The 12,334-nt window shown below is 45.9% G+C and overlaps 1 protein-coding gene across 1 annotated transcript in view; it reads left to right on the plus strand.

Moving 5' to 3' along the window:
• The window catches only part of Gfpt2 (glutamine-fructose-6-phosphate transaminase 2), a 46,084-nt gene that overhangs the window by 27,146 nt on the left and 6,604 nt on the right, over positions 1-12,334 (plus strand). Inside the window, exons 10-16 of the mRNA XM_032913079.1 lie at positions 3,214-3,377; positions 3,741-3,836; positions 3,942-4,039; positions 4,315-4,435; positions 6,959-7,116; positions 7,391-7,505; positions 9,924-10,051. Coding sequence (XP_032768970.1) covers positions 3,214-3,377; positions 3,741-3,836; positions 3,942-4,039; positions 4,315-4,435; positions 6,959-7,116; positions 7,391-7,505; positions 9,924-10,051 — 880 coding nt within the window. The remainder of the gene's footprint in view (positions 1-3,213; positions 3,378-3,740; positions 3,837-3,941; positions 4,040-4,314; positions 4,436-6,958; positions 7,117-7,390; positions 7,506-9,923; positions 10,052-12,334) is intronic.

Below are 12,334 nucleotides of genomic sequence, written 5' to 3' on the forward strand. Positions count from 1 at the left end.
GCTCCAGAGGAAAAGGTGACCTTGGTTGCATGCTCCTGGTACTGGGGAGGCTGATACATCCCCAGGGCTCACTAGCCAAACCAGCTTACTTGCAGAGTCCCACACCAATTAGAGACCCTATCTCAAAAAACAAACAAAACAAAATCAACAACAGAGCAAAAAAACCAAGGTGGGGGCTGGGAAGATGGCTGGTGAGAGCGAGCCCTTGCTGGGAGAACCTGGACTCAATGTAAATAAAGCCAGGTGTGGCTGTTTGTGTGCAGGAGGCTCACTGGGTCTTGCTGGCTACCACCAGCCTAGCTCCAGGTTCTGTGAGAGACCCAGTCCCCAGGAGATAAGGTGCAGACCGATAGAGCAGGTCACCCAGACTTCATACATGCATGGGAATGTACACTTGAACACACAAGTCAACTTACACAGCACATACAACTTACACACATATACAAAAGGTAGGTGGAACCTGAAATTTGATACCCAAGGCTGTCCTCTGATTTCTATACTCTCTCTCTCTCTCTCTCTCTCTCTCTCTCTCTCTCTCTCTCTCTCTCTCTCTCTCTGCCAGAAGTTCCACCCTCCACTTCCTGCCCAAGCCATTGGCCATCAGCTCTTTATTGCAACCAATCAGCAGCAAGACAACCTCTGATACAGTTCTAGACTGTCTTTAGGTGGGTGAGGAAGGACGAATATTTACAATGTAGAAAATCCAATGATGATCATAGAAACGACCCAAAAAAAAAAAAAAATCCTGCCAGCTCTTAGCTCTCTACCGATACAAAATTAACAATTGAAAGTACAGAGAAATGGGCTGGAGAGATGGCTCCGCAGTTAAAAGCACTGACTGTTCTTCCAGAGGTCCTGAGTTCAATTCCCAGCAACCACACAGTGGTTCAAAACCATCTGTAATGGGATCTGATGCCTTCTTCTAGTGTCTGAAGACACCTACAGTGTACTCATGTATAAAATAAATAAATTGATTTATTAAAAAGAAAAGAAGAAAAGAAAATACAAAGATTCACATAATATAAAAAGGTTACCCAGTGAAAATGCCCCAGGACTAAACAATGTGTCAAGAACAGAAGTTTGTTTAGCTATCGTTCTGGAGATGGAGAAGCCCAAGGGTGTGCCACTGGTATCTGGTGAAGGTGTCACAGGACTGAGTTCATTTTTACAACAACACTTCTTCCGTGATAACCCCGGAATCCATGAATGGACCCATCATGTACTCAACCCCGCCTCCCAATAATGTCACCACGTGAATTTGGGTTTACAACACAGAAAACAAAAACCCCCACAGACCTGAGGACAAATGTAGAACCTTTGGTGCAAGAGCGGAATGTTCTATTACAGACTCAGTGCCCCGCTTCAGCCTGGGTAAAGGTACCGTGGCCAGCTCCTGTTTTACAGAGGGGACCTGGGGCAGAGTTCAGAGAGGCTATTTAAGTATTCTTGGGGCCCGGGACTAATAGAAGACAAAGGTGAGGTGGATCCTGAACTGATGGCTGTTAATAGATTTCTGTTTGTTTTCTAGGGTAAAATAATGATTGCATTTAAACACATAAACAAGCACATGCGTGATTGCAAGATGGTCTTACCTTTTCCTCTTTATTTCTCACTAAGCAAGGGTGCATATTCTTATCGTCCTTTCTTTTTTTTTTTGGTTCTTTTTTTTTCGGAGCTGGGGACCGAACCCAGGGCCTTGCGCTTCCTAGGCAAGCGCTCTACCACTGAGCTAAATCCCCAACCCCTTATCGTCCTTTCAAGTGACCGGCTTTCTATCCCTTTAAATTTTTTCTCTAGAATCTGAACAGAGACTCCTGTCTTTTCAGAGCCATAGAACCGAAGTCTCTCTTTAACTTTGCAGTATAAGTAGCACAAGTCTGTGTTTTTCTCCCAAGGGGTGCCTGTGTGTGTGTGTGTGTGTGTGTGTGTGTGTGAGAGAGAGAGAGTGTGTGTGTGTGTGTGTGTGTGAGAGAGAGAGAGAGAGAGAGAGGGGGGGGAGGGGGCTGAGGGAAGCTGGGTTATTTGTCTGGTGAGTTCCCCACTATTTTGGATTTTGCTTGCACATCCCGGCTTCCTAGGCATTGTTTAGCATAATGTACACCAGCATTGGCAACTGGTCTAGCTTCATTTTGTGTCTGTGACAAATCCGGTGACTAAAAGCAACTTAGGGGAAGAAAAAGTTTATTTTGTTTCATACTCCCAGGCCACCCACCACCCATCAGTGAACGAAGTCAGGGCAGGAACTCAAGCAGGAACTTCAAGCATAAACCATGGAGAAATGCTGCTCACTTCCCGATTCATGATTAGCTAACTTAGACAGCCCAGGACTACCTGCCCAGGGTTTGACGCTGCTCATAGTGGGATGAGCCTCCTCCATCCATTAACAACCCTGATGACACCGCTAGACACACCCACAGCCAATCTGATCTGGGCAATCCCTCCCTCAGTTAGGTCTCCCTCCCTCCTCTAGGCTGTGCCAAGTTGAGAGTTAAGGCCCACTAGGACAGCAAGTAGATCTAGAAGCTAGATTTTTACTCAGATTTGATTGGAAGGAGAGAACTGACTCCTGTAGGTTACCCTCTGACCAATAAACACATGCTGTAGCATGTGCATGCGTGCGTGCACACACACACACACACACACACACACACACACACACACACACACACACACCATGGGCACATGAATAAATATAAGTCTTAAAATGTTTAAGGCAAGTACTTATTTCCCTTTATAATCAGAATAGTTTGTTTTTCCAACCCTATCCAAAGGTGACATGGATTTTGTGACTTATTTGAAGAAACCAATTATAAAAGAGTCATCCGTGAGATTGCCTGGGGGAAATTTGAGCACAGTAGCTATTTGGTGATTTAAAGATGAATTGTTGAGTTTGAAGGGAATGCTGGTATTCTAATAGGTTAAAATTTAGTCCTTAAGGTTTTAGAGATATTAAGTAAAAATGTTTACTGAAGAAATGGTGTATTATCATACATTCTATAAGATCAAGATTAGGTTTTAAAATAACTGTGGGAGGAAAAGGGTATAGAAGAGACCACCAGGACTCACCTGTCAATCTTTTTACTGTAATGTCATTGTATGCTTAAAATGATAAGGACCCCGTGGCTGATAAAGAGCAAGTTACTGCTGCCTTGTAACTTTTCAGAGTGGAACATGACCTTTGATGTCTTTTTTTCTTCTTCTTCTTCTTTCCAGTGCCATTATAGAACACACCAACCGGGTCATCTTCTTAGAAGATGATGATATTGCTGCAGTGGCTGATGGGAAACTCTCCATTCACCGAGTCAAACGCTCAGCTAGTGATGACCCCTCCCGAGCCATCCAGACCTTGCAGATGGAACTACAGCAAATAATGAAAGGTAGGTGTCCTCCAAGAGTCCCTGTCTTGAAGAGTGCAGTTGTCTTGAAGAGTAGGTGATCTCAGGGGCCAGAAATGAAGGCTCCCTGTCTCCCGAAAGCTGCAGGGTCTAATGTGTAAATTGGAGATTGTCACTGTGTCTGACCCACTTTCATCTGACTTGTTTCCATAGCACCAGACAGGAAAACACCTGCAGACACTCTTTAAAACCCTTGGGGGATCTTTATGGGTACTGTTAGCACTGTGGCTTTGTGACATCTTGGCAAAAAGTTACAAAGTTTCACCAGGCTTTTCCTGGTTCAGTGAAGCTCTGAAACTGAATCTAAATTAAAGGTACTTACCTTGATGGTGTTTCCCTGGTCAGGTAACTTCAGTGCATTTATGCAGAAGGAGATCTTCGAACAGCCAGAATCTGTTTTTAATACCATGAGAGGTCGGGTAAATTTTGAGACCAACACAGGTAATTACCATACCCAGTAAGAAGCCCTTGTCTGTGCCCTGACTCCACTGAATGCAGTCAAATATCGTATGTATTAACATTAATACCCTGCCTCGCGTCCTGCAGTGCTCCTGGGTGGCTTGAAGGACCATTTGAAGGAGATTCGTCGATGCCGAAGGCTCATTGTGATAGGCTGTGGAACCAGCTACCACGCTGCTGTGGCTGTAAGTGCAATACACCAGACCTCAGGTAGTCCTGGGAAATTAACAGCAGACAAAAATGCTGGTCGTAATGCTGTCATGCACTGGCTTCTGAACTTGAACACAACTTGTTCTCATTCCCATGAGCCAGCTTGAGAAGTGTACTGAGCCCTTTCTTCTAGCAAGGTGGCCTACTGAAGTTCCCACATTATGGGGACAGCAAGGCACTGTGTCACAAACTGTCCTTAGTGGTTTAGGTGCCTATCACTGACTTCAGTCTCCATTCTATTTGACTTCAGACACGGCAAGTGTTAGAGGAACTGACCGAGCTCCCTGTGATGGTTGAACTTGCCAGTGACTTTCTGGACAGGAACACACCTGTGTTCAGGGATGATGTTTGCTTTTTCATAAGCCAATCAGGTAAGGGAGATGGGCAGCATGGCCAGGTTTTCATTGGTTCATCTCCAAAACCTCTTCCCTGTACACCACCGTCTCTCTTCTTCCAATGACTCCTCTGTGCATAGGCTATGTGCCACACACGGTCTCATGCACTGGGTCATTTAAACCCCCCAAAGCATCAGTTACTGGCAACACTGTATGATGTAGTGTGACTTTCTCTGGGGAAATGTGACCAAACATGTTTTCACTCCACATAGCTACCAATGACAGACCAGAGAAAAGATTCCACCCAAGGCTAGCTTAATGAGCTCTCGAGGTTCCTGAGGTTACTCACAGAAGCATGGATGACTTAAAGGAGCTACCTAGCTCTCCTCAGCATGGCTAATGACTTGCAAATGCTGTATACATGGAGCTCCCTCCAGACCTTAGGAGAAGCTGGCGTGGTCTAAGAGTCTCTGCCCTTTGGCCTCCCCTGCCATTCTAAGCCTCCTAGCACTTCCAAGAACACTCCCCTCCCTGCTCCTAAATGTGTTCTGTACTTAATTTAAAGGAGAAAAAAGTCTCAATTGTACTGCTGGGTTGAGAGTCACATCTTTAGAGTCAGCGGGTGGCGAGCTGTGTCCAAGCCCTAGAGGCCAGCTATGTGTAATGCCCATACTGTCCAGCAGGGGGAAGCATGGAGGGACGTGGTCGAGGGAGGAGCTGAGTGAGCCTTCCTCACACCAGGTAAAGGTGTGTGCTCCAACCCTCCCATATCCTTGGAGTCGCCCCTGGAGATTTAAGAAGGATTTTGAAATGTTTCCATTTTGGTGAATTCCAAAGCTTTATAAAAGTGGGAACACCCATGTAATGAATCATCTACCCTGAGAAATTACCAAGTCAACCTTGGGTCATCCACGTGTGCAAATTCACTTGTCTCTGCCTCTGGATCTCATGGAAGCTGATGTCAACGTCTTGTCATCTATCTCCACAGATAATTCAGAGTGTGAGACAAGGATGATAAAGCACAAACACCTGACGCCATTCTCACAGCTCAAAATTGACAAGACAATTCCGATATCACAGGGGGGGATTTTAATGTCCCTTCCATTTTGAATTTTTAGTACCATTTCCACTTGATGACAAGCTGAGGAAAAACTAGTACAGACATACTCACCATCCCGCTGAATAAACTGCCTTTGGGTTGACCTCCTCAGAGCCTCAATACAGTTCATGATAGGGAAAGTAAAATAAAAGAAAGAAAAATAGGTAGGTTTCATATGAAAACAGTGTAGTGGCAGTCTAATGGTCTCTGTACAAACATAATCCAGTTTTGTTTTAAGATTTATTTATTTTATATGTGAATACATTGTTGCTATCATCAGACACACCAGGAGAGGGCATCGGATCCCATTACAGATGGTTGTGAGCCACCATGTGGTTGCGGGAATTCCTCAGGAAGATCAGCCAGTGCTCTTAACCACTGAGCCATCTCTTCATCTGAGATTTAAGTAAACAAGCTACCAAAGTCAGAGATAGAGACTGACACAGGTAGCACCATTTTTCTCCTTTTCTGCCTGCCTCTCTAACGGATGCTAACCTAGAGTCATCCAGAAGTCTAAAGAGAAAAGGGCAGAGGGGCATTAGCCCACCTGGAAGCATTTGGTGACACCAGTTTTGGGGACAGGTCAGGATCTCATTGGACACATGGAGGGAACAGTCAGGTTTGGAAACTCACCAGGTTTCATACTATGGCTGGCCTCCTATTGCTCTGAGTTTCTTTAAAATTGACAAGTGGGGAGTTGGTGCTGGCTTGTGCATACACCGCTATTGCGGTGTAAATTTGAGTCCACAGTGGGAGGTTGCAAGAAATATTTCCTTCAGACAGGTTTTATTTGAGAAGCACTATGTGGGTAGTCTTGGTTTTCAGTGTTTGAACCTCAGCAAATTGTACCCAGGCACAGCTGGGATGGGGCTATGTTTGCATTTCTCTGAACTCCTCAGCCTAAAGGGAAATGAGGACGGAGCCCCACGCCCATGCCCACCCCCATGGAGTTGACCTGAGGATTCAAGGAAACAGGGAATAAGATCAACGTGGAGGGGAGGCCGTTGGTCCGGGGAGGCTTGATACCCCAGCATAGGGGGATGTTGGAGTGGTGCCGCAGAATGTGGGTGGGTGGGGGAGCACTCTCATACAGCCAAAGGGTAGGGGGGAGGGCGGATGTGGGGTAACCGAGAAGTGGGATATCATGGAATGGGGTGTTGGTGGAGGGGGCAAGTGGGATATCATTTGAGATGCAAACAAATGGAATAATTAATAAGGAGAAGGAGAAGAAGAAGAAATAATGCTATATAAATAGTAATGAGATTCAGTCTAAGAAACAACAGGAGAGATGCTGAGCCTGGGCTTTCTTTTTCAAAGGTTGGCCAGGCTTTGAATTTCCAAGTGGGATGAGTAGGGCTGAATGAAGGAGGAAGGGAGTAGGGGAGAAGAGGATGCTCGCTGGCCTAACACCAGCACTTACAGCGTCCCACAGTTCACTCACAGCATCTCCCGTGTTGCAGGAGAGACTGCAGACACGCTCCTGGCGCTGCGATACTGTAAGGATCGCGGTGCGCTGACCGTGGGCATCACCAACACCGTAGGCAGCTCCATCTCCCGAGAGACCGACTGTGGCGTCCACATCAACGCAGGGCCCGAGATTGGGGTGGCTAGCACCAAGGTAGTTGTGTTCTCCAGGGAGAACCTGGGGGGATGCGGTAGCATGAAGATATGGGTACCCTTGCTATTGCACCTGGTTTTTCACCTCCCCCCCCAGCCTCTCTTCCCTTCCTCTCCTCTCCTCTTCATTTTGTCATTATTTTGTCTTTTCCTCTCCTTCCTCTTCTCTCCTCTTCATTTTGTCTTTTCCTGTCATTGTTCCTGTTGTTTAGCTCCCCTATCTCTTTAAACACCTGAGACCGCTGTCTAAGGTCCCCGCCTCCCTTTGTCCTCAGGCCTACACCAGCCAATTCATCTCTCTGGTGATGTTTGGTTTGATGATGTCTGAAGATCGAATTTCTCTACAGACCAGGAGACAAGAGATCATACGTGGCCTCAGATCTTTACCTGGTGAGTCCCAGAATGTGGTTTTCTTTAGTTCCAAATCCATTGAGCTCCTCTGGGTCATTTTCTTCCTTTACTCTTATGTAAAGAATGCTGTTAATTCCTCTCTCCTGCCAGACCTTTCTACTCAATGGTAAATCCTACTACCCCACCCCAACTCCACAAACCCCCACCAAACCAGCCTAACAAATCTTTCTAGGCCAAGATTTAAAGCCTCAGTTGTCAGCAGAGTAAGGACCTTTGCATCTGACCTCATTCTGCTAGCCCTCCGTGCCAGTGTAGCAAGCTGACCTGACTTCAGTGGCGGATGTTTACCTTAAAATGAACAAAGTTAGCCAGGCTCTTCAAAGAAAACAAACAACTGGGCTTGTTGCCAATAATAAAGGTCAACTTTCCAGTCATCATTTAGAATTTGGAAAGCTTGTCACTAACTTAACCAATTTCCTTTTTTTTTTTTTTTAACTAAGAAGTCAGCGATTTTAAAGAGGTGATTTTTGGTAACTAAATGTGTCCATTTTTAGATTCGTCTAGTTCTGGGCCTTTGCAAGATGTCATCAAATTGAGTGAAAGAGCCATTTAGGTGCAAATCAGGTCAAATGTAACAAAGTAGGGAAATGTCATCTATGTTTCAAATTCCATACTTGCAACTCCCGGTTTCAAGAACTTCTTGTCTGATGCAGAATCCAAGAACATTCCCAACTATTTGAAGACATTTTTAACCTTTCCCTTTCCCAAATATAAATCTTTGTAAGGCTTGGGGACATATTAAAATAATAATGACAAAAATCACAATAGGTTAAATGCAAAAACAGATATGTTGTCACCTCTTTTACTAAAAAGTTAGATGCTAAAACATACATAAAGATTTTAGGCTGACGAGACCACTCAATAGGTAAAGACTCTTCCTGCCCAGTCTGAAGCCCCAGTTTGATCCCCATGATATAAGAACTGACTCCTACGAGTTGTTCTCCAGTCTGCACACACATACAAGTAATAAAATATTTCTTATTTTTTATTTTTTATTTTTCCCCCTTCCCCCCAATTCCCATTGACCCCCCCCCCGGAAGGATTTCTTTGTGTAACAGCCCTGGCTGTCCTGGAACTCACTCTGTAGACTGTAGACCAGGCTAGTCTCAAACTTACAGGTATCCACCTGCCTTCGCCTCCCGAGTGCTGGGATGTAATAAAAGAGAAAAGAAAAGAAAAGAAAAGAAAAGAAAAGAAAAGAAAAAAATCAATGACCAGAATCAGCATAAAACATTCCAAGACCAAGTTCTCAGCACAAAGGGCAGGGAATGAGGGACAAAGATAGGAGATACAGGATGAGGGAGAAGGGAAAGGAACAAGGAAGAAGGGGGAAGGGATATTTGCCCTGAGGGACAAAGGACTGCCTCTGGAGGGAAAGGAGACAGGCCTGGCCTATAGGCAAAAGGCAGTTTATAAATGGAAAACCCCTGTGTTAGGAGGAGGTGGTTCCTTCTGATTGGGCATGTGAATTAAGGTCGCCAAAGGGAACTCTTGATTGCTGGACTCCATTCTTGGTAGCTGGACCTTGGTGGTCAGCCTCAGGGGGAGGAATTGGCCACATAAGGGAATGGGAAGAAGGGCAAGGACTGCCAGAACCATGTTTAGGCCCACAAGAGCCCTTCGAATACCCATCTTCTCAGACTCTTAATTTTTTTCAGAAACATATCATTATAAGTTTTTTATTATTTTTGCAATTAATAAATCAGCACTTAGAAACGTTTTTAATATGTCATTCTTTCTTTTGTTGTTGTTGTTGTTGTTGTTGAGACAGGGTCTCACTGTGTAGCTGTCCTGGAACTCACTAGGTAGACCAGGCTGGCCTTGAACTCAGAGATCCACAAGTCTCTACCTCTCTTGTGTGCCATGCCAGGCTGATTAGCGTTGTTTTCAAATCCAATTAAATATAGGGAGCTATAACTCACGAGAACATAGGCTCTTGGGGATGACAAGAATTTGTGAGCGTAAAAAGGAGTCCTGGGACCAGGAAGTTTGATCACAATGGGTCTGACTTGTACTGACTTCGCCTTGGGACCCAGCCCAGGGCAAGGAACTGAGGAGTTCATTTGGAATTTCAGTGCTGTGTCTTCCCAGGGAGTAATTTCATCTCTCTGGCTCTTGGTTTATTTCCTGTAACGTGGAGCTGGAATGAGAGCTTATAGCCTATCTTCTAGATATCTACGCACATGCTCACGCAAACAGGAACTGCTAAGCTGACAAGTTCCTGGACGGTATCCCAAACTATGGCAGACCTAAGTCTAAAGCCTGTCTAAATATGTATGGAAGCGGTCTTGTGAGCAGCCTAAGTCTCTAAACCTTGTCATAGCCGATGATTTGCCTTGTGAATATTTGGAAGCCAGAATGACTGGGTTCTGTCCCTTATCTCTTTGCATGGCTTAGAGCTGATCAAAGAAGTATTATCCCTGGATGAGAAGATCCACGACTTGGCCCTGGAGCTCTACACACAGAGGTCACTCCTAGTGATGGGACGAGGATATAACTATGCCACATGCCTGGAAGGTGCCTTGGTGAGTCCCTCTCTGCCCAGCCTCCACCTCCAGTAGTTGACCGCACAGTCTCCCAAGGCAACACGAAGGTGGGCCTAGGAGATACTGAAAGAAGCCAGTGGGAAGGAGGACAGGGCGTAGAGCGTTGGAAGGTAGGGGTTGGAAGTTACAAACCCACTAGGCTCCTTCGTGAGCCTGCGTTGGGTATCGGCTCTCACCCTGGGGTCACAAAAATGGGTGAAGGAGGTATCTGTCCCCAGGGAGTTCTTAGCCTACTGGGGAGAAAGCAACAAGGCATTATTGGATGAAGCTCCTTGAAGTGCCTGGTGTATGACAATTTATTTGTTAAAAAACAAAAAACAAGAACCTGGTAAGTGCTTTATAACCCTAGCATGAGAGGGAGAGACAAGAGAATCTCTGGGGCTCACCGGTCAGCCAATTTGGTTTATTTGGGGAGCACCAGGTTCCAGTGAAAGACCATGTGTAAAAAGTGGATGACTCTTGAGGAATGACACTCAGGTGTACACACACACACACACACACACACACACACACACACACACACACACACTCTTCAGGAATGACACCACCCACATACACTCTAACACACACTTGCGCACACACCACACCAGACAGGGGCATACGCAGACACCTATACACACAGATCGCATAGAGGAACTGAGCCACAAGCAACCCACAGGGAAAGAATTTTGGTAGTTGAAAATTGCAAGGTCTCCACAGATCTTTCTTGTGACCCTCAAACTCCCAAAGGGGACAGAGCTTGTATTCCCACAGCGGTGAGCGAGTTTTTGTTTTGTTTTGTTTTTTTTTAAATCTATGACTAGTCATTTTGTGCCCTGACAATAAATTACCAGTGTGAGAGAAAACGGATGGGGCTGAGGCAAGGTGCTGGAAGAGCAAAACTGGCACGGCTGAGTCGAGGCTTACACACTTCTCACCATTAGTTTGCTGTTTATAGACCAGAATGCTCATGCGGGGCAAAGGGGACCCCATATTCCAGCTGAGACAGCGCTGGCAACCATAACAGGGGTACCAAGCATCTTGGCTCCTCTCCTTATCATACCCAGTCAAGAAATGAGCCAAAGACATTCAGGGAGTATTCCAGGTGGTTGCAGCTGGGAGTAAACTGACCACCGAGTGCCAACTTTCAACATAGGCATCTTATAGATGTTAATTCTTCCCTCGTGTCGCTGGCTCGTTGTAAACACTGTGAACCAAGGATACTGGTGGAGCCCAGATACAGCCCAGATACACCGATCAAGGGGTCTGGGGGTAGATCAGGTGGCTCTGACCCTGCCACTCTTCCAGAACCTTTTGTGCAGAGATCTAGATGCTTGCCCAGACATCCTTTCGTATTTCTATGGCAGCTTCCTTACACAGGTTTAGATGACTTAGTCATTGGCCTCTGAGGATGAACCCAGCCTTGAGCCACAGTCCGCTGTGCGATGCAAGGATGTGTAAAGTGGAAAATCCCAGCTCTCTATGCCTGCTTGGCTCTAGATAGTCCAGACCCATCCTGTAGCTATCCTTAGCAAGGAAAGACACCTCTCGCTTTGAACATTGTAAGATTAGGGACTATATGCTTCACAATGAAAGGGACAGAGACTAAATCTATGAGTCAGTTACTTCCCTCCTTGCCGAGACAGAATACGTGATAAAGAGAAGGGGTTGTTTTGCTCACAATACGAGGGTACAGCCCATCGTGGTCGAGAAGGCACGAGGTAGCAGGTCACACTGTCCACCATCAGAGAGCACCGAGAGACGGATGCCAGCCTTCAACTTACTTCCTGCATTTTATTCTGTTCAGGAACCCCAGCCCATGGAACAACTTCACCCATACTTAGAGCAGGTCTCCGTTGTGAACCCAATCTAAAAACCGTCTCACGCACATGCCCAAAGGGTTTTGGGGGATTTTTTTTTTTTTGTGGAATTTTAAAATCCCACCACATTAAGTATAAAGATCAGCCAATGGTACATCTTACATCAGTCGGTCCCTGCACTGTGAACTGGGCTTACTTACAAGAGTCTGACTCCTGCCTAAGGAACAGAGCGCCAGGCATACAGGGGCACAGAAGAGGCAAAGACTGGGCAGGGTGAACTTTGAGCCTCTCGATGGTTCTGCTCTCTGGCTGTGGGGGTCAGTGGCGGCGGCAGAGCGTCGCTGATGAAAGATACACATTCAGCTGTGTCCCCGAGTTGGTCTTTGAGGAAAGAAAGGAGTGTTTAGGGCTGCTGCTGGCACAAGTCAATGGCCCCTGTGTGGTCACTTGGAGGCCAGCACTC

The sequence above is a fragment of the Rattus rattus genome, chromosome 9, assembly GCF_011064425.1.
Source record: "Rattus rattus isolate New Zealand chromosome 9, Rrattus_CSIRO_v1, whole genome shotgun sequence".
Lineage (NCBI taxonomy): Eukaryota > Metazoa > Chordata > Mammalia > Rodentia > Muridae > Rattus > Rattus rattus.